This window comes from Stegodyphus dumicola, chromosome 6, assembly GCF_044657685.1.
Source record: "Stegodyphus dumicola isolate Sdum_Otavi_A_Nest chromosome 6, ASM4465768v1".
Lineage (NCBI taxonomy): Eukaryota > Metazoa > Arthropoda > Arachnida > Araneae > Eresidae > Stegodyphus > Stegodyphus dumicola.
Window position 1 is genome coordinate 185,476,724 of NC_140773.1, and position 15,791 is coordinate 185,492,514.

The 15,791-nt window shown below is 34.2% G+C and overlaps 1 protein-coding gene across 1 annotated transcript; it reads left to right on the top strand.

The window, feature by feature from the left end:
- The first annotated feature begins 265 nt into the window (after nucleotides 1–265).
- On the top strand, nucleotides 266–1,966 carry LOC118182371 (degenerin-like protein asic-2). Its single transcript, XM_035351708.2, has one exon. The coding sequence runs from the start codon at nucleotides 266–268 to the stop codon at nucleotides 1,964–1,966; it is 1,701 nt and encodes a 566-aa protein (XP_035207599.2).
- Nucleotides 1,967–15,791: the final 13,825 nt, after the last annotated feature.

Below are 15,791 nucleotides of genomic sequence, written 5' to 3' on the forward strand. Positions count from 1 at the left end.
GGCAGACCTTACTTTCCTTAACTCGTTCATCGACTGAGCAGTACCATAGTTTGGTGTACTAAAAATATTTATTTCGTTACATAACGGAAGAAGTTTATAAAGTAATGTTTTCATCTGCAGCTGTTAATTCTAGCAGAGCAGAAAACACTCTCTTCTAGCCATTTGCTAAAATAAATTTTACCAGTTCGAAAAGAATATCATTTGCTTATTGTAAATTAGATTCCTAAGTTTCTTCCGAATTATGGCAAGCACAAATTTAGTAAATATGGACAAAGGACTGATTAAAAAAAGCAATGAGAATAGAGAAAATTGTAAAATTGATTCAGAAAATAATATTCCGAATGCACACCCCACATTTTTCGAGTTCATGTCAACTTTGCTGATGAATTCCTCCATCTTACCAGTTTCCCGAATGACTCACGTCCAATCAAAATCGAGGAAAACATTTTGGATTTTGATTTTGATTGTCTGCATCTTCAGTTGCGGCTATGAAGCCTATAAGTTCTTTAATATATATCTACAGTATCCAGTGATAATTAGCGTCGATGTGCAAAATAACACGAGTATCGAATTTCCTGCAGTGACAATTTGTAATCTGAATCGTATGAAACGTTACGATGAGAAATGTATTTTGGGAGGTTTTACCTGGCAAGAATGTAGACAGTTTCCCCCACGTTTCTCTTCAACGGTATTATCAGAAAGGGTAAAATACACACTTGACGTATTAGAAGAACTTTACGCAACCCAAGCAAAAAATTTTATGAATCATTATACAAATACTGATGCCGAGAGTCGAAGATGCTATGGTTATATGCTTGACGAACTCATTCAGAAGTGCTCTTTCAATTCCCTTCCGTGTAACGAAAGTGACTTCACGTTCTTCCAAAGTATGCAGTACGGCAATTGCTATACTTTTAACAAAGCGAGCAGAAGCAATATCGCATTGCGAAATCTCTCTAAAGTAGGATCAGATAATGGCCTAGAATTAGAATTAGATGTGAATGTTTATTCATATCTAGATTTTACGCAGTCAGTAGGAGCACGAGTTGTGATTCACAGTCCAGACGAAGATCCCAATCCTGAGGATAATGGAATAAACATCAGTCCCGGATTTGAAACCCATATATCTATGATTAAGACTTCAGTGCAGAGACTTCCTGCTCCGTACAGAGACAAGTGCTTCAATTATAAAAAAGACAATAGTGTCAAAATGAAAGAGAGAAGTCAGTTGGTTTGCATACGGCAATGCGTGCAGAACTTGAGTGCATTACTATGTTCCTGCGTCGATCCATTCTTACCAGCGTCTGCTATTTTCACGCGATGTGACCTTAAGAATGCAACGCAAATGTTATGTTTGGATGATGTCTTATCTGCCATTACGAATCGTCAGTTTTCTTGCGATTGTCCATTGCCCTGTATTTCGATAACTTACTCTTTAGAAACATATTCATCTCCCTTATTTCCAGATTCGTATTCATCCTTTACTCCTCTATTTACACCAAATTTATCGAAAGAATGTTATTATGATCCATTTTTACTTAATAATATATTGCCAGAGGATCATAACCGTAGTTACCCGATAGATTATAATAATAGCAGTGGTGATAACAACACAAGCTTTGATAGCATCTCCAACGTTCCAAGTAATATATCTAATAACTGGACAAATCCTGCTAATAATTACTATGGTGAGCAGCATTATCCAAATGCATCAGATGTAAAGCACACTTTCGAAAGGCTTGAAGACAGCCGCACCAAATCCAAAATAAAACTGCAAGTCTTCTACAGAAGTTTGTATCACACGGTGTATTCTCAAACAGCTATGTTTGCCGAAAGTGAGATTTTTGCTCATCTTGGGGGTCATCTAGGTTTATGGTTAGGAATTTCCCTTGTGGCTCTTTTCGAATGTGCAGAAAATCTATTCCTGATGTTTATGTTTTTTTGCAAAAAGTTTAAAGAGGAATGAAAGTTATGCAGGGCAAGAAATTCGTGCAAAATGAATCAAAGTAGTAGCTATACGGTAACAGTTCTTCATTATCTTAATAATTAAGATTAATTTGAGATAATTAAATACTTTTTCTACATGCTATAAGCACTTGATTAATTTTATAAAGCCTGAAGTTTTTACAATGAGTATTATTAAATAAGAAATCAAATCAAATTCGACCTTGAGTAAAGCTTTTCTTATTAGGTTTCTCTTTAAAATATAACAGTAAATTATGATACTTTAATTTTTTTGCCGGATATATTATCGAAAAAATTAATACTTTATTTCTATATGTATCAGTTTGAATATTAAACAGACTGCTGGCTTTTATATAGTTCTCTCAATTTTTTTCTCTTCAAATAATATGTTGCTTTCAAGCTTCTTTGCTTATGTACAAAAAAGTTCTATTTTTCGTTCTATGCATAACAAATTCTATTTTTTGGTCTAGTTAAAAGGGGTTAAATATACTTTTTTCACAGTTTAAATATCTTTTCTTTGCTATTAATTGTTATTTCATGTAGAAGTGGCTCGAATATAATTTGCCTTATAAAACAGCAATTGATAGGGGAGCTAAATGAATGCTAAAGCTTTAAAGTTAAATTATTACATATGAATAAACGTATATTCATTCCCTGCTTTTTAGTGCTGATTTAAATCTAAAATACTCTCAAACATTAAAGAGATATTTCACTTATAGACAACGAAATTTGCAGCCTGAAGCACAGCACTGTTTTTGCATGTTTTCATCTCTATGTCCAAGTCTGCATTGCTTTCATATTTCACGTACTGTTTCCAATGGTTTTTTTAGAGTTGTATATACGGAATTAAAAGAAAGAGATTCATATTTAATGAGATTAATGTATGAAATATTTCTAAAGGTTTAAGGCAATCGAAATATAGAAATGTGCTTTCTACGAAGCAGAAATTGTGCGTATTCCTGAATTTGGCGAAGATATGTTGAAATATTTTCTCGTAAAAGTTGGAATTGTCAGAAAAGACTTGTAGGTACTTATATCAAAAGCGTATTTTTATATTGAGAAATGTATAAATACATGCTTTTTCCTTCAGCTCTGTATATTTTTATGAAGTGGTTTACTCGTTTAAAAGACTAAGCGTCTCCAGTTTTACAGATTCTGAAGAAAGGATTTAATTAAAATTGGCTCTCTAAGGCAAGGTACATATCCATTTATGCAAAGACAGCAGAAGACATGCAGTCTAAAATATATCATCAAAAGGAAATAATAAGCTATTACTCTAATTTCGTTTCAACAAAATAGCACTTCAGCAATCCAAATTAAGTGAAACCACATCCCATGCTAATAGATATTTGATCTGAAATACGCTTATTGCTAGAATTTGGAGAAATCTAACTTTTCTCAAATTCAAATCCGAAAAAGATGTCGATTATCTCTAATTTTTTCAGTGTAACAATCAAAATAAAACTGAAAGTGCGTAGTATTAAAGGATATTAATTAAAGCAAAATTTTAATTTTGCGTTTGATGAAAAACAAATTTAAGAATATTATTTTTAATAACACATCTATATTTATCAAAAAAGAAACAAAGTTAATTAATTATTAAGAAAGTGATATACTATATAGAATTAATATCAGCTGAGAGTAGTAAATTATTAACAGGACGGTGCAAAATAATAATAATTGAAGCAGAAACCTAGAAAAAACTGAAATAAAAGTAAATTAATGTATAAAAAAGTTATAATTATCAAATATTAAAAATAATTAATAAATAATAAATAATAGTTGTTAATTCCTTAGTCTTTGTCACGAAGGAACAGAATAAATTATCAACGGAGCTACATCTCTAAATTGGATTTGGATGTATTGCAAAAGAAAATCTTCAAAGAAACTTTTTAAATTTTAAATATAAAATAATTAAATAAAAATATACTAATACAACATGTTAAGTATTTTAAAAACGTAAGAAATTTTAAAAGGCAGTCATCAAGATATAAGCAGCTCCGACACACTCGTATGAAAATATATACATATTATATATTAAAAAGAAAGACAATAAATCCAAATAAATTTTGAAACAATTGAAGAAAATATTTTTAATTTAATTTTTTTAAATTGTTAACTTGGAATGCCATAGAAATAGAATGTGCAAACTATTTAGAATGAGGCAATTAGATAAGTCATTCGACGCAAAATACCGTTAGATATTATAACGCCTTTGCATTGCTACGCTACCAAAATAATACCGTACGAAATGTAAAGAAACCTCACGTATAAAATATCGTGCTTGAAGAGGCACGAGATGTTAATGTTAATGAAACGCTTTGAAATCATTGAGTCTGTTAATCAAAAATTCGTTAAAGTTTTTTACAAAGTGTGAAATTAATAATAAAACAAATTCCAAATTTGGGCTTCCGGATGCTCGTATTCGAGTGGAGGACTATGTTATTCAAAATTTGATCGCTGTTTTTTCACAGTGCGAGAAACATACATATATCCATTCAGATTCTTCATTATTTAATTTCTTTAAATATAATGACTCTAATATTTGGTGGCAACAATTTAGAAAGTGATTCAAACTTTTATAGTGAACCAGCGCAAAATGCGAAAGCGCTGTCCAGATTTACAAGGGAAAAAACAAGCAACAAGAACAACAACAACAACAAAAGGAAACAAAATATGATGCCAAAAACCAGTAAAAAAGAAACGTTATAAAAATCAAAGTAATATGTGAAAAATAAAGTTTAAATAATGCAATGTTAAAATAATGCAAATAATGCTGATGTTTCAAAATAAAATTTCAGAACAAGAGCAAGCAGTTAAAAGTTAAAAAAATAATTGTTCTGGTACAACGTCCTGTGATTTTACCAATAGAATAAAAGTACGGTGATTTTTTTTTAAGAAACAGGCAAAAACATTTTTTATCTTTATATATTTATAGGCCCATCAGCGGCCGAGCGATAAAGTCACTGAACACTGGTAGTTCGGTCCGAAGTTTGAATCCCGCGGTTTCCCCATGTGTAACGTGTATACGAGCCAGTTCCCCTTAGAAAGTCCTCCGCGAAGGCATCCCTCCTCTTAGGCAGATAGCCCTCGAGGCTTAGCCGTAATTAAAATAACCTAACCTTTATATACTTATAAATAATATGCAAACGAAGTTTACAATTTCGTTTATAAAGTAAAGCATATAATTTTAAGGTAAAGCATATTATTAGCACTCTTGAATCTTGTGATCATTTTGCCAATATAATATAAAAACATTATCTGAATAACAGCTAAAATTTTCCAGGTTCTTTTGAAATCAGAGCAGGTTTAGAGAGAGACAGATTATTTTAAGAAATTACCCAAATAAACTAAAATTACATAAATAAACACGAAAAAAATTACATAGATAAATGCGAAACTGTATTGAGAAAATGGAAATATTTCAAACTTATTTAACAGTTTATGTCATTCAGAGTCATTAGATATAATACTAGTAAATCAAGTACTTCTAAAACTGCAACATTCCCGTGCTTTTCTTTTTACTGACGCTTCAAGTGGACTTCAGTAAAACTAATCTTTCCGAAGTATTGAGTTTTGATTTTACGGACGGATTGAAAGGGCATAACAGAATGAACAGGATTTATTCAAATGACTAAAAAACAAAAGATCTGAATCTTCTAATCTCGAATCTTTTCCAAGATTCGTGGGATTCAAGAATTGTAATGTCTTATTCCTTGTTTTTACTGTACTGAAAGTAAAAAGAATTTTTATTTATTCATTTATTTATCTTATTTTACTTTAAGAAATATTATACAATTAAAAGTAGTACAATATTTATTCGCTCAAAACAATGCTCCAAACACTCATATTTCATCACAGTTATACAATGCAGCTATTTTTATTTGTTGCATACACAATTTTTATCTTTGACTATTAATTTTTTAAGCAATAATTTTAGTATATTTACAATACTAAAATTATTGCTTAAAAAATTAAATGAAACTTAAATTAATTGATTAAAATTTTTTAAATATTTATATAAAAATTAATTTCTAGTTACGTACTCTCTAAAATTATTCAAAGAATAATAAGCATGTAAATATTGTGTAATTGCTTTTCGTTATTGTTTGTAAGTTTGTTATTTAGCCATCACAGAAGGCCGATCTAAGAATGTCCGAGTTCATTTAAATTAATTATATACCTTCTTAAAATACGTAGTAAGCTATACGGTATTTTATGGAATTTAACTCAGAGAAAAAAATAATAACTCATAAATAATATTAAATTAAATTTGAATTTATTGTACTTGTAAAACACAATGATTCGATCTGGATAACAGTTGTTTCGGATAAGTGATGTTCAGATAAATGGAGTTTAACTGCAACTTAAGTTTTTATTTTTTGTTAAATTTACTCTGCAATTTGCCATCACAAAACTTTTAATTTTATTAAATTTTGTAATTGTATTTTTATATTCATTATTAAAAATTGCTTCACAAAGTAGCGAAAGGAGTTAGAAAAGTAACATCACTCTTTTATTATTTACTTGACGCTTAACGTTATAAATTAAAGAGTTTTCCTCGGATTAAAAGACAAAAGCAAATCCAGCTTCAGAGAAATAAGGCATTGATAGTGCAAGTACCATCATGCCCGGTGATTATGTAAAGTATCAGAATCTGCAACTCAGAGGTGAAATGCTATCATAAGGATAGGTGATTGGATAACACTTTACTGACAGAAACAGCAGGCCGTTACTAAACGGTTGCTCACATGTATACGGTACACCGTTATGTAAACCTATGCTCACATCTCCAGCTCTGTTAAAAAGATAATGTGAGAAATGCTAAGGAGATTGCAGATAACCTCAGGGCATCATCTTTATCTAAGAGTTTTTCCCTCCAATATTTACTGAACTGAATGTCAAAAAATTTCCCCTCCACTACTTTTTTTATTCTCTTTTATGTATTGTTGTTTCTATTTCGCAGAATATCAATCAGATCGGTCGATATAAATAAAACTGTTATCAGTACATTCTTCAAAAAATGAATGATATTGGAAGAAAAGTTTTGCTTTGAATATCAAAAAGTCCACATAGCTTATCGCTATAGGAAAGAGAATCATTTAAAATATAATATACATCTCATTTAAACTGTTAATCAAATTTAAAGGAAATTTAATTGTTATTTATTGAAAAATAATTAAATGCTATATCGTATTCAATAATAATTATTACGAAATATTTAATCATTAATATATTCAATATTAAACATTAATATATATATATAAATGATAAATATTTTTAATAAACAAATATTATTTGTTTAATTTGCAAAAAAATATAGTTGCTTAATTTTTCAAAAAAAAATTAACATTAATTACTATGTTTGCCAGATGATTATTTTCAAAACATTGACAATCTCCGTAAAACAAATTTATGGAAATTTAAAAATGAAAGAAAATTATCTATATTTTGCAGCTTTCTTTAATAAGGTGGATGAATGGTGTCTGACGGGAATGCAAACCTGTTATCTTGATTTCATAAATTGCTAATCACATTACAAGGAATATCTAATTTTATAACAATTATTTTAAGTTTATTACGCTTTCCTATCTCTTCTAGCTTCAGCTTGCAATTCCTTACAAGAATGAGTTTTTAGAATCGCGTTAAATGCAAATGAGAAGTAGAGTAGCATTTAAGTCAAAGTTCCACTGACTTCGAGAGAGAGAGAATTAGGATTGCTGAATAGTGTGCGTCTGCCTTTTGGCTACGTCTCTCTAACTGTTACTACGCTCCGCCGTTATTACGTACCTTTTGATAGCTTCTCGCTAGTTTAATATTACGGGCCAACAGGGTTAGAATTTGTGTTAGCTTCGACTAAATCTCTTTAGTTATTCATTAGATAATTCTTACATTTTAATTTAAGACCAAGTGGAGGCTTTGTTGTACACGCCCTGAGAAAGGGGCCGTCTGTACATCTTTATTTGGAGAAAATAAAGGGTAATTAACCCTTCTGTAGTTTACGTTTCTATTCTTAGATTTGAGCGATTATTCCCTTAGTAGTTCACTAGGTTCACTAGGTTCCTCAACACTTAGTTTAGTAGAATAAAAGGGATAAACACTATAACATCATGTGGAATTGAATGCCACCCTATTGAAAATACATTTTTCAAATTCTAGAAAAAAGTATAAACAAGTACAGGCTGAAACAAGACAACTTGCGGCTCGAGGGTCGCCCACCCCTCTTTCCCTACTCCCCCTTTCTCGAGAAAATTTCAGCATAGAATTAATTTCTATGTTCCCTTGCTGCACAGGCACTACATGCTTACTAATATCTATGCCTTTTCCGGGATTTCGAACTTCAGCCTTTCAGTACAGCAATCAACATCACTTACCATTATTCCATCTGGGTGGTATCCTGTAAGAGCAGGTACTAGTAGAAGCGCATAAAACATCAAAATTTCGACATTGGTTGAACATAGTCCCCTTTTTCGTTCTGATTTTGAAAAAGAAAAAGGTCCGGATCAAGGCGTTTCCATCCCTCTTTCTCTACCATTAACTTCTCTAGAGGACTTTCGGCTCGCGGTATATTTTGAGTGCTCCCTTGCCGCACTGACACTATACTCTTACAAACATCCCTGCCTTCTCGGAGATTCGAACACGGACCCATCGGTACGGCAGTCAGCATCAGTAACCACTATACCGGCTGGGCAGCATACTGAAGGTACTTTAAAGTACAGGTACAGGTGACGGAGGACGGAGACGCCTGGTGTTTAACAGAGGTAAACAGGCATATGTCCTGCGTCCTCTACTATCCAGAGGCAACAACTCTCTGGAGTCGCACGAGGCCGAACCGGGAGTTTATATAAGATTTAAGAAAGGTTTACAAGGCCATACAGGGGCAATTGTTTGACATAAGTTGGTGGATTACATATGGTTGAGGTGACGTACAAAGTACATTACGTAGTGAATAACACATAAAAATACAAAACGGAAAACAAATACATACACGAACGCAACCAAGTAAACACATAACACACTGAACACAGCACATATACACACACATAACACATGAAATAAAAACATAAGCACATAAAAACATACTATAATATCAAAAGAGGATTGAACGCCTAAGAATTCCTCTAGGACGTGGTACATATCGCAGGGATAAATACTTAAAGTTGTTTAGGTACACAATGCGGGACTTAATGCATAGAACATAGATGTTTAGTGCATTACTTACTACAATACACATTACTTACTACAATGCTTATTACGTAAGATAGTATATATTAGTACAAATATATATTTAGTACATTATGATGACACATTACACTACAGAGTGTTTACTGCAAAACGCATTACTTAAGATATAATATATAAGTGCAATTATAAATTGAGTACAATATGATGACCTAATACGTAGTACTCAATATAAAGTACTCAATACTTGAGACATTATTATGCAGAACATAGTGCACGGTACGTTGTGCGGAGGTATGCACAGGATGACACAGTACTTAAAACATAATGCGCTATACTTAATACTCATAATAATAATAATACAATAATAATAATACTAATAATACTGAATGCTTAACTCGGTAGGTATATACAGGATACAGGAGATATGTACCGGATGACACAGTACTTAAAATACGATGCACAATACTTAAGTCATATTACTTAATGCTTAATACTTAAGATATGTACAGAATGATACATGAGGATATACAGGAGATAAATGCAGGGTGACATAGTACTTAAAATGTTATGCGCAGCACTTAATATTTAAGTCATGATGCTTAATACTTAGTACTTAAGATATATACAGGATGATACATGCAGGATACAGAAGATGTATACAGGATGAAAAGTACAGGTATAGCAACAGGTATTAGACGGGCTGGAATTAAATGGTCTAAGATATCCCCTACTTGCTTAGTCGGGTTCAAGACTGATGAGTAAGCTAGCCATTACATATGAGTCATGTAGTTGTTCCTCTTTACTGCCCTTGATCAGGCTGTCTACTAACTGATTCACTGATTAAAAGAAGTTTGCAAATTTTTGATGTGACACTTTGAGGAATATTCATATCTTGGTTTACCTCTTCGGATCTCTCTTCTCGAGCCTGCCAGTTAACCACCATACTCGCCGTTTATTTAATTAAATCCTGAACTCCCAGATGTGTTCATGCATCGAACGTCTTTAAAAGGATGGTTTCTTTTATCGACCCGTTTATATTTTTCTGTATAATATACAGCATGCAACATAATCATAATACAAATAATTACATAAAAATAATGTAAGAATAATAATTAGACTAAAAGCAGGAGCAAATGTTTTGAAAAAAAATTAATTATTATATTTATGTTTTATTATTTTATATTAATTTCTTAATTTTAGACATATAAGCAAGTTTTCAGAAACAAAATCATAGATTCCAATTGCGCAAAAATTCGATTTTAATGAATGTGATGGCTGCCCTGGATGTATTGATGAAATTGTTTTAATTATTTGACATAAAACTACTCCAATTAATTCTTAAAGTGTCTCGCCCCAAAATGTTCAACCTGTTTCTTGTTTTCTGTAGTAAATTATTGGCTCGACTAAAGCTTGTTTCCATAAACTGAATAATGTATGACTGAATAATAAGAACTGAAATAACTGAATAATAAGAAAAGGGAAAACTGAAAAATGTTGTTTTGGGTGTAAAAACTTTTATTTTGGGACATTTCTCTTGGATGACTTTTAAATTTGAAAATTAAGCACACACATGTGTTTTGAATAATACTTTTGTTTGAACATCCTCTTTCAATGCATCATAATATACGATAGATATATAGCAGTTCAACGGCTATATGAACCATGAGAGCATATACAAATACTCAGTGGTCAGGAAGCAAATATTAAAATCGTTTGTTTTTATTGAACTCGGTAAGTAGCTTGTATATAACAATATATCTTCTGAGGGAGTTTTGCACCTTTCTTATTTTTTATTTATTTATTTATTTATTTTTTTGTCTGTTTGTTTCGTTTTCTTGTGTTCCTATACTTTATTTTTCATATTGTAATTCCTGCATAAAAAAATCTGTACATTTAAAAAGCATTATTCATCTTTTAAGGGACCACCAGCGCCGAGCGGTAAAGTCGCTGAACACTGGTAGTTCGGTCCGAGGTTCGAATCCCGCGAACGGGCTGGTTGCATGGGCGTTTTCGTGGTTTTCCCCATGTGTAACGTGTATACGAGCCAGTTTCCCTTAGAAAGTCCTCCACGAAGGCATCCCTCCCCTTAGGCAGATAGCCCTCGAGGCTTTGCCATGATCACACACACACACACACTCATTTTTTAAGGTACACTAAATAATTTTTGCTCATCATTTTTATATTTATTTTATATGATTTCTTTCTTGCTGCATGATATAGCTTTACAGCAATAAACAATTCATTATCGGTTTTACAATAATATATATACATTTGTAATCAGTGAGATATTTTCTATGCCAATCAATTGCCTGTGCACATTCGGTTCTTCACCCCTTGATCATCACGGACCTCTTTAAAGTTCCATCGATCCCCGAAAGTTTGATACCTACCCATCTGGGAAATTCTGATTTAAAGGATGCCTCTTTGCCAATATTGGTGTTGGTGTATTTAATTATGGCAAAGCACACTAGGGCTATCTGCCTAAGGGAAGGGATGCCTTCGTGGAGGAATTTCTAAGGGAAACTGGCTCGTATACACGTTACACATGGGGAAAACCACGAAAACGCCCATGCAGCCAGCCCGTTCGCGGGATTCGAACCTCAGACCGAACTACCAGTGTTCAGCGACTTTACCGCTCGGCCGCTGGTGGGCCTTTGCCAATATTGAGGAAGGACTTTCAAAAGGCCTGGGGGCATAAGTGCAACTTCAGTTATCAAAGCCACTTTGTCATCTAGCTGATAATCTCAGTAATATTTCACGTGGACCGTCATCGAGGACAGACGTCGTTTCGATTTGCTCCTGTATTTTTGAGATTTTTGGTGGAAAAAGTGCCGCCGGAAGTGTATTGTTTGTTTTAAATTGTGTGTGAATATACGCTGCATCCGAGAATATTTCATTTTTGCGTGTGCGCCAAGTATTTCTCTAGTTATTAGTGTTTTTGTGCCGAAAACAAAGGATTCTAGGCTGCTGCAAAAGTGCCGGACTTTTGTTCATATGTGATGCCGCCACTGCTACGGTCGCCTTCCGCCAGCTTACCACGTGGTGCCCTGGTAGGGCTAAGAAAAGTGCTCAATTATTTCTAAGTCCCGAAATTGGTGTGTAATTTTGAAAAAATCATATCTTACCTCCATATGATTAATTATTTTCATTTTGATCCATAATTTTGAAAAAAATCATATCTTACCTCCAATTCAGTTTATAATCTGTATAAAGTTCCAATCTGAAGTGTATATGTTTAACTTTTTATGTCACTTATATTCATGTATGTTTTGTTTTAATTGCTGCATTTTTAAATGCATTTTAAAATGTTTTAATTCAATGTTTTGATTCTTTTCCCACATTTTATTCAAGTGCTAATTTTGCTTTAAATTGTAAAAATCAATATCTCAGCCTGTAATTACGCTAGACTTACGATCTAAAGAAGCTTTTACATGTATTTCTTTGCTTACCTTGTAATTATAGTTCTCTTTTGATTTTATGCAATATTTTATATTTGGATCTTTTTGTGCACATATTTTCCCGCGACTGATCACTTAACAGTTCACAAACTCCGTCCAATTTTTTACGTGTAGCTGCGCAGGGTCGGGCCATATGGTTTGGTCCCTCACGTTTCAGAGTTACCAGAGGCTCCTAAGCCTAAGTCTAAACTTTTACCCTTAGCCCCCCTAATTCTTTATTTCTGACTTAGACACTCCAATTTCTAATTGAAGACCCCCCTAGACTCCCATTCAAAAATATACAACTCTCATATCTTAACTCCTATTAATTTTCTATCTATAACGTTTTTAATTGCTTTTAATTACCTTTAATCTCGTTTTATTTCTCCAATTTCCCGGTCCCTAATGCACTAACCTCTCCCAAACCCATTTTTTCGTAATCCTCTCTTCTTCCCCTTACAGAATCCTACTCACTTAATAGTTTTGAATATACAAGCGCCCCCTCCTCTTTTAATATTAAATTTATATTATAATTTATTTTACACTATACCTCCCGCTCTAATTTCAATAGAACCATAATTTCTTTTGCCTTCATCTCCTAATAACCAAAGCTTCAACCCTATCTCATCAACAACTTTCTTCCCCCACTCCCTGTTCTTTCCCCCTTTTTAATCGAATTATATCGCTTTTTTCCACTTTTATTTCTCCCTTAACTCCCCATCTAATTCACTTAATCCCATAATTCTTTCACCTCCCTTCTCTACTTAAGACTAGCTTTCTAGCAATATAAATTTTTAATATATCCTCATCGCTTTTAATTCTCCCATTTTTATTAGACTATAATCGGCCTTTTATTTCTCCCATAACTTCCCAATTAACTCCCCTAGCTCCGTAATTCTTTCACCTCCCTTCTCTGCTTAGACCAGCTTTCTAACAATATAACTCTTTAATTCACCCGTTCCATTCGTAATTTATTCCCTTTTTAATACCCTTAATTGTTTTTTATTTCTCCAATAACTCCCCACTTTATTCACCTAGTCCCATAATTCTCTCACCTACCCTCCCAGCGTAAGACCAGCTCTTTAAAAATATATCTCCTTAGCACATCCATTTCAATTCCAATTTTCTCCCTTTGTAATAGCCTTTAATCCACTTTTTATTTCTTATATTCCTTCGATACTTAAAGTCACTTTCACTCAGCACCACTTCTAACCACCTTCTCTACTCCTCGGCTTTCTCCTACCACCACCTTCCCGCTCTTCAAGATTTCTCCCTAATTATTCCTTACATTCTCCCCCTTTTTTCTCATTCCTAACTGAACTTTTTGTTCTCTCTTACTTTTACGATTTTCGAAACCTCTGGTACGCCACTACAACCCTGTGAAGCCATTATCACTGAAGTGTCGCATTTATAAGCTCACTAATTCTGTCTATTCATGACTGAAAAGCACTTCATCTAATGTCTGTTGTTTAGTGTCTGTATTGTGCGTAACAAACTTATATAGTATTTGCATTGTACATTGTTTTGCTATTCAGCTACTGGTATCAGCTCTGTCATTCTGTATCATATTGCCAATTACTTAGTATGCCACTTAACATATAGAGCACGTAATGACAAGTACTTATCCTTAAGGCCTCAGCTTACTATATTAGTGCACAGTTGCTCTTAGCTCTTTAGTGCCCACAACGTCACAGTGCATTCAGGATTACAAAGTCTCTTCAAGTCTAGTGTCACCAAGTGTGTTTTCAAGTTCAGTGTGTGTTTTCAAGTTCAGTGTGTGTTTTCAAGTTCAGTGTCACTAATATTTGCTCAACACCTCTTTCCACTGAGTTAAAATACTCAACTTCAAGTGCAGCTTCTTTAGCGCATTTCTAGTGCTGCTTCAGTACCCACATTTTACGCCATAAGCGCACAATTATCCCGTGCAAAGGATTTCAAGTTTATGTTCCTTCAGCCGCCTACACATTCACAAGCTGCAGAACAAATGCAAAAGTCACAGTTCCCGCAGGATGTCTGATCCATACACCTATGTCAGCAGCATAGTTCCAGAAACATTACTCACCTCTACGGAGCACACCTACGAAGAAACGATCCAAGCACTTTATAAAGAGTGCTACTGCATTGCTACATGCAAGAGAGGCGGAAGATACCTCCTCCCCACGGACGTAAGAGACGCCATCACCAAAACACTTAGAGTCCTCAAGACACTAGCCCTAAAGGGCCCAGGCATTAAGGAGACCCACGACTGTGCTTCAAATACAGGACTTTCACTTGCCCCAGACGTTCCAGTACCTTATTTACCAAGCAACCCTACACAGCTGCATACAACTGCTGTGCGCACATACTCCCAGGTCGCAGCTGCCTCTCCACAGCCGCAATCACTACCTACACTACTCATCTATCCTCAAGAGGAATTAACCAGCAAAGACTTAAGGCAAAAACTGACAGAAGAATTTCCACTACCAAAGATTGGAGTTAAAGTGCATAGAATCAGGCACATACAAAAAGGAGGTTTAGCCGTAGAGTGTGCTACTACAGAAGATTACGACAAGCTTTCCGAGAAACTTTCAAATTCTAGTGCTAAAAAATTGGTAAAGATCAAAAGCCCTACCACGCGACTCCCGCGCATTGCCATCCATAACCTACCTGCCACTTTGCAACAGCAAGACCTAGAAGCATCCTTAGAATCAGAACTTGGTGTCAGAAAATCTTCAATTAACTTACTACATCGACTAAAAGAAAACCAAAATGTTAAATGGATCGCCGAGTGCCAACCCTCCACCTTCCACAGGATCATGCAATTCGGACGTCTGTACATTGGCTGGAGAGCCCACCGTATCACGGAACACTTCAGCACAAAACGCTGCTACCGATGTCAGGAGTTTGGACACCTGCAGCACGAATGTCGCAATAAGGAATACTGTGCGTTCTGCTCAGGTGAGCATAACGTCAAAATCTGCACTGCCAAAAGACCAGCCTGTATCAACTGTGCTGATTACAACCACAGGACAAGAAGTAACATCCCATGCGACCACCCAGCATACCATACCACCTGCCCTTCCTACAGCAACTACGTGGACCGCGTCCGCAGAAGTACTATTTACGACGACCCCCAGCCAGCAAGGCAGCACGCAAGTAGTGCACAGTGCCAATTTGACCACCAACAACAGCACTTCACTGCAGCTAACCAGTCCTCTGTGCTGT

Excerpts from the sequence above, each read along its gene's own strand:
- LOC118182371 (XM_035351708.2), top strand. The coding sequence starts at position 266 with ATGGACAAAGGACTGATTAAAAAAAGCAATGAGAATAGAGAAAATTGT.